General features: G+C 39.8%; 1 protein-coding gene across 1 annotated transcript in view; it reads left to right on the top strand.

The window, feature by feature from the left end:
• The first annotated feature begins 4,487 nt into the window (after positions 1 to 4,487).
• Positions 4,488 to 13,844, top strand: part of LOC102213260 (brain-specific angiogenesis inhibitor 1-associated protein 2-like protein 2) — a 9,638-nt gene continuing 281 nt past the window's right edge. The window contains exons 1-7 of the mRNA XM_005750174.1: positions 4,488 to 4,579; positions 4,958 to 5,033; positions 6,111 to 6,197; positions 8,781 to 8,842; positions 8,961 to 9,032; positions 9,627 to 9,704; positions 9,815 to 9,958. Of these exons, the coding sequence (XP_005750231.1) occupies positions 4,526 to 4,579; positions 4,958 to 5,033; positions 6,111 to 6,197; positions 8,781 to 8,842; positions 8,961 to 9,032; positions 9,627 to 9,704; positions 9,815 to 9,958 (573 nt within the window). The 5' untranslated portion in view covers positions 4,488 to 4,525. The remainder of the gene's footprint in view (positions 4,580 to 4,957; positions 5,034 to 6,110; positions 6,198 to 8,780; positions 8,843 to 8,960; positions 9,033 to 9,626; positions 9,705 to 9,814; positions 9,959 to 13,844) is intronic.

Here is a 13,844-nt window from a genome sequence, read left to right as displayed (position 1 = left end):
GTGTGTGTGTGTGTGTGTGTGTGTGTGTGTGTGTGTGTGTGTGTGTGTGTGATAAAGACCCGGAACTAATAAGAGGTTTCATTACACCGTGTGATGCACACTCTTAATTTAAAAAAATGTATTTATGCATGTGCTTTAGATAGAAAATGGGAGCCAGCATACAGGCTGGTGTGGGAACAATCCCTGTCTCCCTGGTATGAAAATGAGCGTTGCAGTATGCATTCTCACACTTGTAACAAGGGGATTTACCTTAAGACTGCTCAAAGTCACAGGTATTAAAGGCTCAAACTTAAGATAGGTGAGGGAGATGACATCCAAGATGTCTGATGTGGAAAAAAGCTCATGGGCTTCACTAGATCGAGAATATTAAAAAAGATTAATGAGTCCTTTAGATATGAAGAGAGGTAACTGAGAAATGTAAATAGAAGCAAGTCACATTAAGTAGCACATAGCAAGTGTCTGAGCACTGCCGCAGTAGCATGTGTTATTGTAGCTTTCTTTCCAGAACATGTGAGTGTGCAAGTACTTCAGTGGGGGAAATAATTAGTTGATACCCTGCAGAAACTGTTGCATGGCCAACACAGAAAGACAGACAACCACTCACACATAAGAACATGGAGACACCATGCAGAAAGGCTGAAAAATGAAAGATTTGAACCCAGGACCGCTCAAAAGTCCTTAGAGGAATAAATATTATGTAAAAACTATCAATTATTTTGAATGTAATTTAGTGACATAAGTATTTGATCGTGAAGGGAAACGATGTAGTACTGGAGGTTGGAGAAACCCTTGATGCCAAGTACAGCTGTAAGATGTTTCTTATAGTTGGTCATTGGGTTTGCACACATCTCATTTTGGCCCACTCCTCTTTACAGAAACTTTCTAAATCCTTTTGGTTTCTTTGGTGTTGCTTAGCAACTTGAAGCATCAGCTCCCTCCAGAGATATTCTATTGTACTGAGGTCTGGAGACTGGCTAGGCATGACCTGGATGTGATCCTTCTTTGAGTCACTGTCATGCTGTAAGAGCCATCCACGACCCATCTTCAGTGTTCTGGTTCAGGAAAGATCATCTAAGATTTTATGTCCATTGTCCCGTCAGCGTGGTTAGTTATCCTGTAACCAGAAACATAGCTTCAAAGCATAATGTTTCCACCTCCCTGCCTGACTGTGGGGATGGTGTTCTTTGGGTCATGCTCAGCATTTCTCTTTCTCCATGGCGGGCTGAGTTCATGGCAAACTGCTCGGTTTTGGTTTCTTCTGACCACAGCACTTCCTCCCAAACCTTCTCCGAATCAGATGTTCAGTGAAAAACAAAAGATGGGCCTTCTTGAGCAGTGGGACCTTGTGTGTGCTGTAAGTTTTCAAACCAACATGGTTACCAGTGGTGTTCTTGATGATTGTGGTCCCACTGTCTTCAGTTCATTAATAAGCTCCTTCCATGTAGTTTCTGACTTTTTTTAGTTTTATATTTCTTGAATTTCTGGATCATCAGACCAGCAGATCTCACCTTCTCACCAAGTTTCTTGTTGATGGTCTTATAGTCCACTCCGGCCTTATGCAGGTCTGCAATCACGTCCCTCACATCCTTTCACAGCTCTTTGATCTGGCCCTTGGTCGTGGGGAGGTTGGATTGGAAGAAAGTGATTCTATGGATGGATGTGTTTTATACACACATTGAGTTGAGATCAGGACTATCAGTAACTGTGGGAGCTAGAACTGTGGCTGTTTTGTAGTGGATCAAAGTGTTACTTGACTCAATGACATGTAAATTGATCTATAACTTTATGTAATGTGTGTTTTTCTAGAATTTTGGCTGATATATCTCTCTTTATTAAATTAAACTGCCATAAAAATGACAGACTGTTCATTTCTTTGTACGTGAGCAGTTTGCAAGTGAGACTAACAACAGAGCCTTCAACATACAAGCATGCACAATATATTGCACACAAAACTGTATGATGTTGCCTGCAGTAATTCTTGTGGCTGTGAATGTTTTAAATGAATATTACATTATATTTTCTTTGGTTTCTTTGGATTTTTTTTGGTAAACAAAATAAAGGGTCAGCCCTGTAGCATGGTTTGTTTTTAGTCCATTGAGCTGTATTATAAAAGATGTGAGTGCATTAAGAAGGCCAGTCTGGGTAAAGCATGCTGGACTCTGCTACTGCTGGCCAGTTAATGATAGAAATGCAGTCCTGATCTATTACGTCTATAAAAGCTTTTGTGAGACTCTGTGCCCAGCATGTCTGAGCTCAGTTTATTATCTCAGTCACCCTTGACCTTTGTGTTGTGTGCTACTGCGCTGTTAGAGCTTTAAAGTTTTTTTTTTCTGTGATAGAAATGTTTCATTTTGCTGTTGCACTTTTTGCACAGGGTTTTATCTGAAATCTACGAAGAGATTTCTGGGTCTGTAATTTATTATAGCTTAAAAAATTAACCAAAGGTTTCACTAAGTGTTTCTGGACTCTGTGCCTGGCTTCTTCATCAGGATAAAAAATAGAAGACAATCGATGCCCTAAAATTGACTAAAGGAATACATCATTGTCCATGCAACACCCACACCTCTTTCCTGGGAGTTCATGAGGAGTTCACTGACACTCACATGTTTAAAAAACAACCTACAGGCTGACAATAATACATCCATCTGACCTGCGAGATTAATGCAGTGTGTGTTTCAGCTTGCCAGCAGGATGGTCGCGTACCAAAATGTGATAGTTGAAGTAAAGAGAGGAGTCGATAACCTTCCTCCCACACACTTGAGATGTTGATCAAATATGGCAAACAACTCTGCCCCTGTCTTTCTGAACAATAGGTGAAAAGGTTTTCAAGTTTCTTTCTTTCCTTCCTTATGCAATGATTATGTTTTATATACTTTACACTTATATACGTCTTCCATATCGTTTCACTAGATATACCCGATCAACTGCTGATTAATGCAAATATCTAATCAGCTGATCACAGGGCAGCACCTCATTGCATTTAGGCATGTAGTCATGTAAAGATGACTCGCTGAAGTTCAAAATGACCATGGTTGTTGGTGCCAGATGGGTTCATCTAACCTGCTGGGATTTTCCTACACAATCATCTCTAGGATTCACAAAGAATGCTCCAAAAAACAGAAAATGTCCAGTGGGCAGCAGTTATCTGGGTGAAAATGGCAGAAGTCACAGGAGAACGGCCAAATAACCCCTCGTTACGACCAAAGGATGCAGAAGAGTATCACACATTCAACCTTAAAGTAGATGGGCTACATTAGCAGAAGATCACATCAGGTGCCAGTTGTGTCAGCTAAGAGCAATAACCTCAGGTTGATTTTCCAATGGGCTCACTGAAATTAGAAAGTGGACGGCTGGAGAAGTGTTTTCTGATCCGAGTCTTGATTTCTGCCCTGACATTTAGATGGTAGGATCACAATTTGAGGTAAACCATCTCTGCATTCTTAGTACCAACTGAGCATTGTTAAAACCACATCCTACCAACTATGGTCCGTGCAGACACCAGAAGTATGTTTTCTCTCATGTCTGATAAGTGTTTTTTCTTCATTTTTTCATTTTTTAATGACTTTGCCAATCATTTTGTTTGTGTTGATCAGTGTTTTTAAAAGCACAAATGTGTTGAGGTCCCAGCGGACCCAATCCAAAGCATCCAATACTGCATATGGACTTTTAATAAACTGAACAATTTGTCCCCTTAACTTTTGCCATGGATACTACATTAACGTATAATTATCAAGGTGGATATGAGCACTCTGTCAATCATTTTAAAAAAGAAATATTCAGTTGACAATATATTTCTTTCTTTAAATGACATTAGTTGCATAGCTAATAATGCTGCTTTGAGAAGAAACAGGTTCATTCATTCATTTTCATAAACACTAAAAATAAGAATCATCAAGAAGCTTTCAACGCTTTTACATCCTACAAGGCATATACACTGCCCCCGGACCACTGCCGCTATAAAAATCAACTGGTATATGTATTAATCCAAGAAGAAAAGGAGAAAAAACTAGCGCCTGAAAAATGCTATTGTAAGAAATTGTACAATAGATAAACTATCAATACGTACCTATGAGGAAACTGTTAGCCTTGATCTGGGGCAGGAAAGGAAAATCCTTGAATTCCGAGAGAAATTGTTGGATTTATTCTGTTATATTGAAAAAATATGGTTTTATATGATAATAACAGTGTAATTTTACAGGTTATTTTAATCATTTCCAACACTTTGTGAAAGCAGATATGTACTAAAGTCTTGAATAAAACATTCACTTCAGGTAACACCCACCTGAGCACACACAAAGCATGTGTCACTGTGTTTTATGGTTTGGCCACGTTTAATTATTTACTCCTATCTTTCTCAGGCCATACCGGTGTTGATTACCACCTCACTGAGCTGCCCTCGCTCTTCAGCTCCACACCCAATCTAACTCTCATTTCTTTCAGAGGTTGTGGGACTTTTTCAGAGAGATTTAAGGCCTGCAGACCTTCTCTGGATTCAATTCACAGTTGCACTATTCTGGATATAAACATGTCGGGAATGAATAGTGATCAGCTGCATCGCTCCACCTTGGGGATTTACTCGGTAAGAAACAGATATTTTGTGTGGGCCGCGCACTTGCATTAAACAAACTTGATTTCCTCTTGAGAGATTCTTCGGGGAACTGGGGCAAATTTTGTAACATGGAAACATTTCGTGGCTACTGAGGTGGAAAACGTGATGCCATTTTTGAATTCAACGAGCATTCGCTTTCAATTGATAGCAGCAGAGATTTGAATCGTGTGTTGCAGAGGCTCCAGTGTTGAGAGAGAGAGCGGGTGTGCTCATAAATATAAATTGAGTTCAAGATTAATTGTATTGATTCCTCTTTAAGTGGGTTTGTTACATTTTTCTGGCTATCAATACTCAAAAGAAGCTGTGGTAATTGTGCATATGTGTGTGTGTGTGTGCTTTTGTAAACAGAGCTTGATTAATGAGTTCAACCCAGGCCTACAGAAACTGGTTTCACTGGGGAACAGTTACATCCAAGCCTTCAAGAGTAAGTATTGAAAGAAAAGAACAAATGTATGGAAGCAAAAACAAAGAAAAAATCTGCTGCTAATTTTTTTAAATGTTATTTTGGGGAAAAATCACATAACTATCTTTATAACTGCCATAAACTGCAGTTTGGGAGCTGCCAGGTATCTATCTGAGTGCAACTCCAAAGTTCATATGCTTTGGGAATATCCTGGTGCTATTACAGCCTTAGTTATGGGTCTGTAACCAACCAACGTTGTTATGACTACATTATCAGCAGACAAACACGCTTCCACCACTATATTTGATGTGGACATAATGGAACAATGACGCTTTTGTTCAATACAGAACTATTGGATTCTTTTTAGGTGTAGCTCTATATGTTTTCTATAAGTCTTGTAAGAAAGGGAAGAGCTGATTGCAGAGCCAGGATTAAACTCTGTCTTTCAGCTACCTACATCATATTCATCACTCATCCCACTGCTGGTGCATTAATGTGAAGATCTTTAAAATGATGAAATGTAAATGATATTCATTATATTAAGTTAAATGTGTTTGTGTAGACAGCACAATTATTGTATCAAGAATTAATCAGTAATAGCAGTGGTGCATCAACAGTCCTGCAGACATAAGAACTAGATTAAGATGTGTCTCTTTGTCAGCCGCAAAGGGGGGCTGTAAACTTCTTGTGTGTGTTCAGGGCGGAGCCTGAAACTTATAACATGTCACTGAGCTCTTACCAAGACCAGGAAGTGACAAAATTAGAACTTGTTAATTTTACTGTCCCAGCGTCACTTTATAAAATGCAGACTGACAGTAATAAAGCACAATCAGTAATGTTTCACTCTTGAAATGAGCCAGTCTCACACTCTCAGACTGTTTTGCATACTTTTGTTCAACCACTCATTTGGTGCATTACGGGCAGAGGACCTGTGTATATAAATGTTACATTTGAATACAAATAGGGCCGATAATTTTCCATATTCTTATATTTAGCAGCTGCTTTTGAAGTGCCATATCTGGAAAATGAACTGTGCTAAAGAAAACCATCAAACGACTGTGCTGTGTGTGTGTGTGTGTTTGTGTGTATGTGTTTCAGCTCTTGCTGCGACAAGTGACGCTTACTTCAGCGCACTTTCAAAGATTGGGGAGAGAGCTTTCCACACGGCATCATCACGCTCCATAGGTATGTGAGAATCCACAGCTGATGAGTGGAAACGCAAAGACGTTTTTGCACCTCACCAGGATATGAGCAGTTTGTCTGTGATGTATTCGTGGCCATTTATTAAACACATTAAAACATGAGGACCCCAGTTTTCCCCGAGGCAGCATTTTATTGCACTCATAATTGCTGTGCATGCGTAATGTGTGCTTGCGATTAGCTTTGATGTGTGTGTTAAACATAGTGTTTGAAATTATTGAAGGCACTGCATTTCACAGCATTTGCAACAGTCAGTGCACACAAGGACTAAAAGATTTCGCTTAGACTCACCTAATATTTGCATTGGGCTCAAATCAAGTGAAGAATGTGGCAGAACTTTAAACTTTAATTTCTAATTCATAACAGCTGGATGGGTTCAAAGCTAAATTGATGTATGTTTCAGGGAGTTTTTATGTAAGTTAAGAATGTTGGCAGATGGGTGTCAGATGTCAGCGGGGGACATGAATAATAGATGAAGACAGGCTGCGGGCCGTGCTCCGTTCACTTAACTGCTTTATGTCAGCGGTATGACAGTTTAAACAGTTGGAGTTGAAGACCTTGTAGGAACTGGATCATTAGTCTACTCTTACTGTACACTGTACAATGATATAGTCTCCCTGCTGAGGAAATGACAGCCAAGCTGAATTAGTCGAACATTTCCAGAATGTACTGCAATGTTTCAGTAGGCTAGAAAATGATGATGGAACTGGGTTAGAGCTCTTATCAGTGTTTAGGTCCATCCCCTACCCTTCACTCCAATAAATCTTGACAGCAGGAGCTGACCTTTGAGGTTTCTCAGGAAGAAGTTGCGAAACTTTCAGGATGCTATTGCGATTACGCAGAGATTCATTAAAAAGGAAGTAGAGGTGTTGTAAGAAATCAATTCAGTATAGTAACAAGGAAGCTGTATAAAAATGTAAGTAACAGTCAAATCACTTACACTGGTCCTCAAGCCCAAGAGTCAAAAATGAAAGTTCATCTGCCATCCACACAAAGTGGTAAAGAACACTTTATAAAGCCACAAAGAGTAGAACACTAGGAAAACTGTAATATACACAACAGGGTTAGCAAGAAAATAACTTCCAGAGCTAGCAAACTACCTCATTTCAGATCATCATGTCATTTATCATTAGACAGAGATAACTAGAGTCAGCACAGAAAGCAGTTTATAAATGATCTTTTTTTTTTTTAAATAAATCATCTTAAATATTTAAGTTTTACAGGTTTTTGCTACATAGACATTGGCTATGGCTGTTAATACTACACCAATGTAATCACGTAATAGACAAATATTTAAATGACAGAAAAGTTCATTTTTATTTTGTACCATAGCAATTTATACTTTTACCAGTCCTGTATGTGGCCCACAATGGAAAATGAGTTTGGCTTTCCTGTAATAAGGGATAAAAGCTATCTAAACCTACCTGGCCCAAAAACTGATGAAGACTGCCCAGCCATCAGTTTGTGACCTACAGCTCAAACACTCGGGTTTACTCGGGTTATACTGGCCTGATATTGAAATTTGTTTGATTATCTGAGAAACAGTGTACAAATTATGAGAAAAACGAACAAGGAGGTAAATACTTTTCATTGTACTGTAGCTATGTACTTTTGGAGCAGTCCATCCATCCATCCATTTGCTTCCGCTTATCCTTTTCAGGGTCGCGGGGGGCGCTGGAGCCTATCCCAGCTGTCATAGGGCGAAAGGCGGGGTACACCCTGGACAGGTCGCCAGTCTGTCGCAGGGCCAACACATAGGGACAGACAACCATTCACACTCACATTCACTCGCACATTCACACCTAGTGGCAATTTGGATTATCCAATTAACCTATCCCCACAAGCTGCATGTCTTTGGATGGTGGGAGGAAGCCGGAGTACCCGGAGGGAACCCACGCAAACACGGGGAGAACATGCAAACGCCACACAGAAAGACCCCGGCCTGATGTTGGAGTTGAACTCAGGACCTTCTTGCTGTGCGGCAACAGTGCTAACCACCGTGCCACCGTGCTGCCCTTTTGGAGCAGTCTCCTTTCATAAATACAGTTTCCTTATTGTTGTTCTGAATCACTGTTAGTACAGCCTTGAACACGTCTTTATGGATTCGCTTTGAAATAACTCTTACAGCATTTCTTTACCTGCTAATATAATGGTAGTTCCATAATTGTTAACAGTGAAAGGTGGGCCTCTGATGCTGCCAACATTTATAGTTTCAGGGTTGGCTTACTCCTTCGTGTTATTACATGCACCTACATGGAAAAACATAATCTGGGTTAATAAAACAATAAAAAATTAGGCTGGAGCAACACAAAGCTGAAATCAGCCACTTGTGTAATAGTGAGTTGTGAGATCATTCAGTATCTGTGACACAAAAAGGACTTTAGAGTCATGATGGTCTGATCTTATATTAGCAACAACAGAACATGTTTTACCTGCTTATCATTACTGATAAATCTGGTTTTGAATCTGTTGATACCTGATGAGTTTGGAAGTCAAAATGCACATTATATAATTTCATGTTTTTGTTCTGTAAAGATATTATATATTTATAATCCACTCATCTTTCAGGAGATGTCCTGATTCAGGTTTCTGAGAGCCAGCGAAGACTCACCTTAGAACTGGAGGGATTAGTAAGTTACATATTAGTAGACACTCATTGCTCATCATGGTGTTTGACTACGATATAATGAATATGTTCCTGGTTTTTCATGTTTTTAGGGTAACTTTATTTTCTTTGTCTCTTCTCAGTTCCGCTGGTTCAGTTTGGAGGTTCTTGACTCCATGGAAAAAAATGTCAGATTAGACAGAGATTACTTATTGGTGAGTAAGAACAAAACAGAAGGGACTGTAAGAGTATGACAGGATAGGATAAACTGAACCTCTTATGCTTTCCCTCTTATATATGCTTACAATGGTGCTCATGCTAAACGTGGCCAAAGCTAAAAATAATGAGGTCAGTGTATGTCAAAGTGACCCAGAAGACTTCAAACTGCTCTAACAGCTCAGATTATCTTCTCTTGGATCTGTCTGATGTCAGAGGTCTGGCTGTGAACGGCGCCCAACACACCTGCTGTTCAAACCTTCTGTTTGCAACTGGCAGCCAGTCAGAAGAACGCTGGTTTCAAGCCAGGGTGGCCTAAAAAGGCAACAAACTAAACCAGCTTGTTTCACATAAAGGATGGACTGAGTGGCAGGGCTGTAACCTAGTATTTTTTTTTTAAAGGCTTATTTTGAACTGTGAATCATACAAAGTTACTCTAGTAGAGTCCAAAAAAAATAAAATAAAATAAAAAATCAAGCTGGAAATTAATATAACTTGAAAATTGTAGCTTCTACAAATAGATTTTCAACTTAATGTAAATACCTGAGCGTTTGAGATGGTTTTACACAGGTGTGATATGCATTCTCATACAGGGCAGCAGGGAAACGTATGAAATGCAACTCCGCAGCCAGGCAGCAGCTCTGGAGAGACTGAACAGGAGACCCAGCCAGGTTTGTGCGTTTCTCTCCTGTACTCTTTCAGTAGACTGGAGAGAAATTCAGCACTGCTGTTTGTGTATGTGTCCTTGTACAGTTTTCTGTATCCATGTTCTGTCAATTAGGCGTATCCTCAGGGTGGTAGTGAGTATGTGGACTTCCTCAGGGAGAGCCATAACCAGGCTCTGCAGGAGGAAGAGAGAAGATACCGCTTCCTGGCAGAAAAGCACTGTGGCCTGATAGAGTCCTTCACCAAACTCATGAATAAGGTATACAACTTACTTCAAATAGCATTTGTAAGTTTAATATTTATAGCTCACTTTGGCTTACTAACTGGAGATGCTTCGCAGATGAAGTTTACTAATGAATGTCAGAGAAACATAAGATAAGATATAAGATATAATTCCCCAGAGTGAGGTCATCCTGTTTTATAACCATTTGTCAGACTTTTAAAGTTCAAGAGCAGGTTTCCTTCCTACAGCAAGCCTGGTTGCAGGTTGTGTCTTTGAACTCTGGACTCACTTTTATGATATTTGTTTCACTTTTTATGATACCGCTCTACCAACATTTCATGTTAGTTGTTCCTGTTGAGCAGATGTTGGTTGAACCGTATGCTACAACAGGAATAGATAAATAGCTACTACTGTACAAAACAGACCCTTGCAACATATTAAATATGACCTCATAACAACTAATGTTACCGTCATGTGAGAATAAGCAAGTAAGGTGTGGCCACTCTGCTGTATGCCTTTATGATCAGCAGTTTGAAAGCTGCTCAAAGAGATGCTAAAATGCAGTAGATGAATAACAGAGAAAGAATCTGAGGAAAGATGCTCATGAATGATCGAAATCATGAAAGTCAGATTAAATCAGCAGATGTAATGAAGAGACTTGACAGAGTATTGTCTCAAAAGAGACACAGTTACTATTTGACCACAGATTATCTCATGCAATTTAATAATAGATTTGACATGACAGGAGCACAGTTATAGTTACTATTATTGCCAGGGAAAGGATCAATTACTCCCCCTGACATACTGGAGGAGACTAGTGAGAGAGGAGAGAGAGGAGCAAAGGAGAAGAAGCAAAGAGGAAAAAACACAAGGGGAGGGGAGCATAAAATCCACCAAAGCAGCTTAAACATGATGTGAACAAGGAGGCCCGTGGGTTTAGTGGCACCAGGGTACTGGCAGGGGATCCTTCAGGTCCTATGAGGGTTTGGGCCATGTGGAACAGGCTCATTGCAGCTGATCAGATTTTGATCTGGAAAGTTTGTTGTTTGGATCACTTGATACCTTCCAGTAGTCCATTTTGTTCAGGAAGGTTCCTAACTGAGTGAAGTGATGCGTAAGTGTCTGTGCGGCAGACATAATAAGAAATGTTCCAATTCTCCTGGTCCCTAAGAAATAAGCTCCACTACTTCCTTTATTACCCCCTTTAGCACAGAAAACACTGGGACCATCCTTTATGAAAGGAGAGGAGTAAACACCATCCCATAAGTGACAGCATATCATGTAAATGTGAATTATAATTGTGTTTCCCATTTCAAGCCTTAACCTGCTGAGCAATGTTGAAGTTTCAACAACAGTTAAATGCACAGTTGAACTCTGAACATAACACTGCTGTAAAAAATAATCTTCTTCTCATCCCGTTGTTGCCTTACACAACATTGATCTATATCAACTTTCTAAATCAAGATTATGAGCTATATTAATTGAAGTGCGTTCAAGCGTCCGTAGAATTTAGTTTGGTTTAAATGATGCTGTCTTTGTTGTCTCGCAGTACTAACCAGCATTCTACCAAGAGCAGCCCCAGACCCAATGAGGAAGCATGAGAGAGAGTTATCTGGGCCTACTAACCAAAATATTACAGTGCATAGGCGCGTGTATAGTTTCCACTCTCAGAAACCAGTGAGGCAGGTCAGATCAGTGGAGGAGTCTGAAGGATATGAGGGATAACTCTTCTGTTAGAAACCTCTTGGCACTGGGTTTGAAGTCTTGAGGACTGAGACTGAGGCGGAGAGCTGGATTTATCCAGAGGAGAGCTGCAATATTACAAACTATTACACTGTATAAAACTGAAATCTGTGTGGAACAGCTGACCTATAGGATGTGTAGAAGAATGACAAATGTTATTTACCATCAGAATTTGAGCTGCCCTGTGTTAACGAAGGTAACATTCTGAGTATTCATCTAACATAGCGACATAATCTCATTATTAGCTGCAAAAAGCTTTTGACAAACATTTCAATTTTACTCATTAAAGACTGGAGAGAAATCACTCACTGTGTGCGCACTGCTGAGAAACAGCTCTGTCAAGTTAATTTCTGATCTGCTGTGTTACAATACCAGCATTACTGACAAGCAGAAATAAGCCTCTAATTACTCAGGGTGAATTATGAGTCAAGAGTTTTAGGACAGAACAAACTTTTGAGCCATCCATCCATACCAATAACACACTTTGTCTGATAAAATTTACCCCTCTTGTTCGACATAAAGACGCGAGAAGCAACTATGACAACCACGACAGGCATTAGGCTTTGTGGTAGATTTTGTGCAATTTACAATAAATGACGCACAACAAATGTGAGTAAATCACGTTTGCAAATACGTGCGTCATAATATACGTCACAGATACATCATACATACGTCACAGGCCAGCTGCCAAAAAACTCAAAAAAACAACAAAAAACAAAAATATCCACGATGTTCACAAAACTGTTAGTAAATCCAAAAGCTTTTTGTGTGAGAAGGCTTTGGGCTGCCATATAATCTTTGTAAATCTGGCCCTATATGCTCTCTCTTTAAAGTTCCAACCTTTTTGATGAAGTGTTAGTTTTCACGTCATTCTCATTTTGAAGCTTTAGGCTAAGAACAAGTTGTGGTGAAGTAAGACGTGCGTTCTGTAGTTCATATTCTGCACACTGTTGATTCAACACAGTGACCTCACATCATTTTAGGAGACAAGGGTCGTTTGGATGCTCAGCAAACCGCTCTTCTCATGTCCTGCTTCCATACGAATTCTCCTACACACCGCTTGTCATTGACCACAGTGAAAATGTCATCGAGGTCAAGGACAAGTGGTTAGAAAAGGAGATAGGAGGTACTTTTGCAACATACCCTCTTGGGCTCCTTTTTCTGTTCCTTGTGCCTGTGCACCTTACATGGTAGGCGTGGTGGATTTTCCTGTTGGGGTGTACTATGTCTGCAACATAGCTTGCATATAAAGCACAGATGTAGCGAATGTGAACCTTTGTCTTGAATCTTTAAGTCAAACATTTTGGGCATCACCAACTTGGTTTTTAGAAAATGCAGACACTGCACAGCTATTCAGTAGCAACTAACCCAGGGGTCCCCAATCCCAGTCCACGAGGGCCGGTGTCCCTGCAGGTTTTAAATATCACCCTGGGTCAACACAGCTGAATCACATGATTAGTTCATTCCCAGGCCTCTGGAGAACTTCAAGACATGTTGAGAAGGTAATTTATCAATTTAAATCAGCTGTGATGGATCAAGGACACATCTAAAACCTGCAGGGACACCGGCCCTCATGGACTGGGATTGGGGACCCCTGAACTAACAAATCGCAGGGAATTCCCAAAAGCATTCCTGGCATTAATATCTATTTTACCAAAAATGGGGCCATGATTTACAAAATAAATATCAAGTTGTAGTAAATAAGATGTGAAATTAAATATCGAGTTCAGAGACTCAAAAGTTTTTGCTGAGTTCATAATCAGAAGTTGGGATTTTTGTTTTTTTGTTTTGTTTGTTGGCCCCATCTGGCAGTTATTGCCTAATCGCATGAACTTTTTTCACAAACTTTTAATGCCACAGCTTTAACCTTTCCAGATGAAACAGATTTTGGTCTTGTAAACAGAAAGGCATGCTGGTGGCATATTTGTAAGGCAAGACTAATAAAACTACGTTGATTTAAACCTACATTTTGTTTTTTCAAAAGTTGTGCGAATGGTATGTGTAATAGCATCACTCTGAAGACTGTGTTCAGTTTCCTCTTTTTGGCCAAATGAGTATTAAAATAAGCTGCTCTGACCTAAGCTTGCAACTGTGTTAATCCTCACTTACTAATAGGGAAAAATATTTATCTGCATGTGTGTGTGTGTGTGTGTGTGTGTGTGTGTGTGTGTGTGTGTGT

This window comes from Pundamilia nyererei, unplaced genomic scaffold, assembly GCF_000239375.1.
Source record: "Pundamilia nyererei isolate P.nyererei 1_Seehausen unplaced genomic scaffold, PunNye1.0 scaffold00264, whole genome shotgun sequence".
NCBI lineage: Eukaryota > Metazoa > Chordata > Actinopteri > Cichliformes > Cichlidae > Pundamilia > Pundamilia nyererei.
The sequence above is the reverse complement of the archived record's forward strand: the minus strand, read 5'-3'. Positions and strand labels throughout refer to the sequence as shown.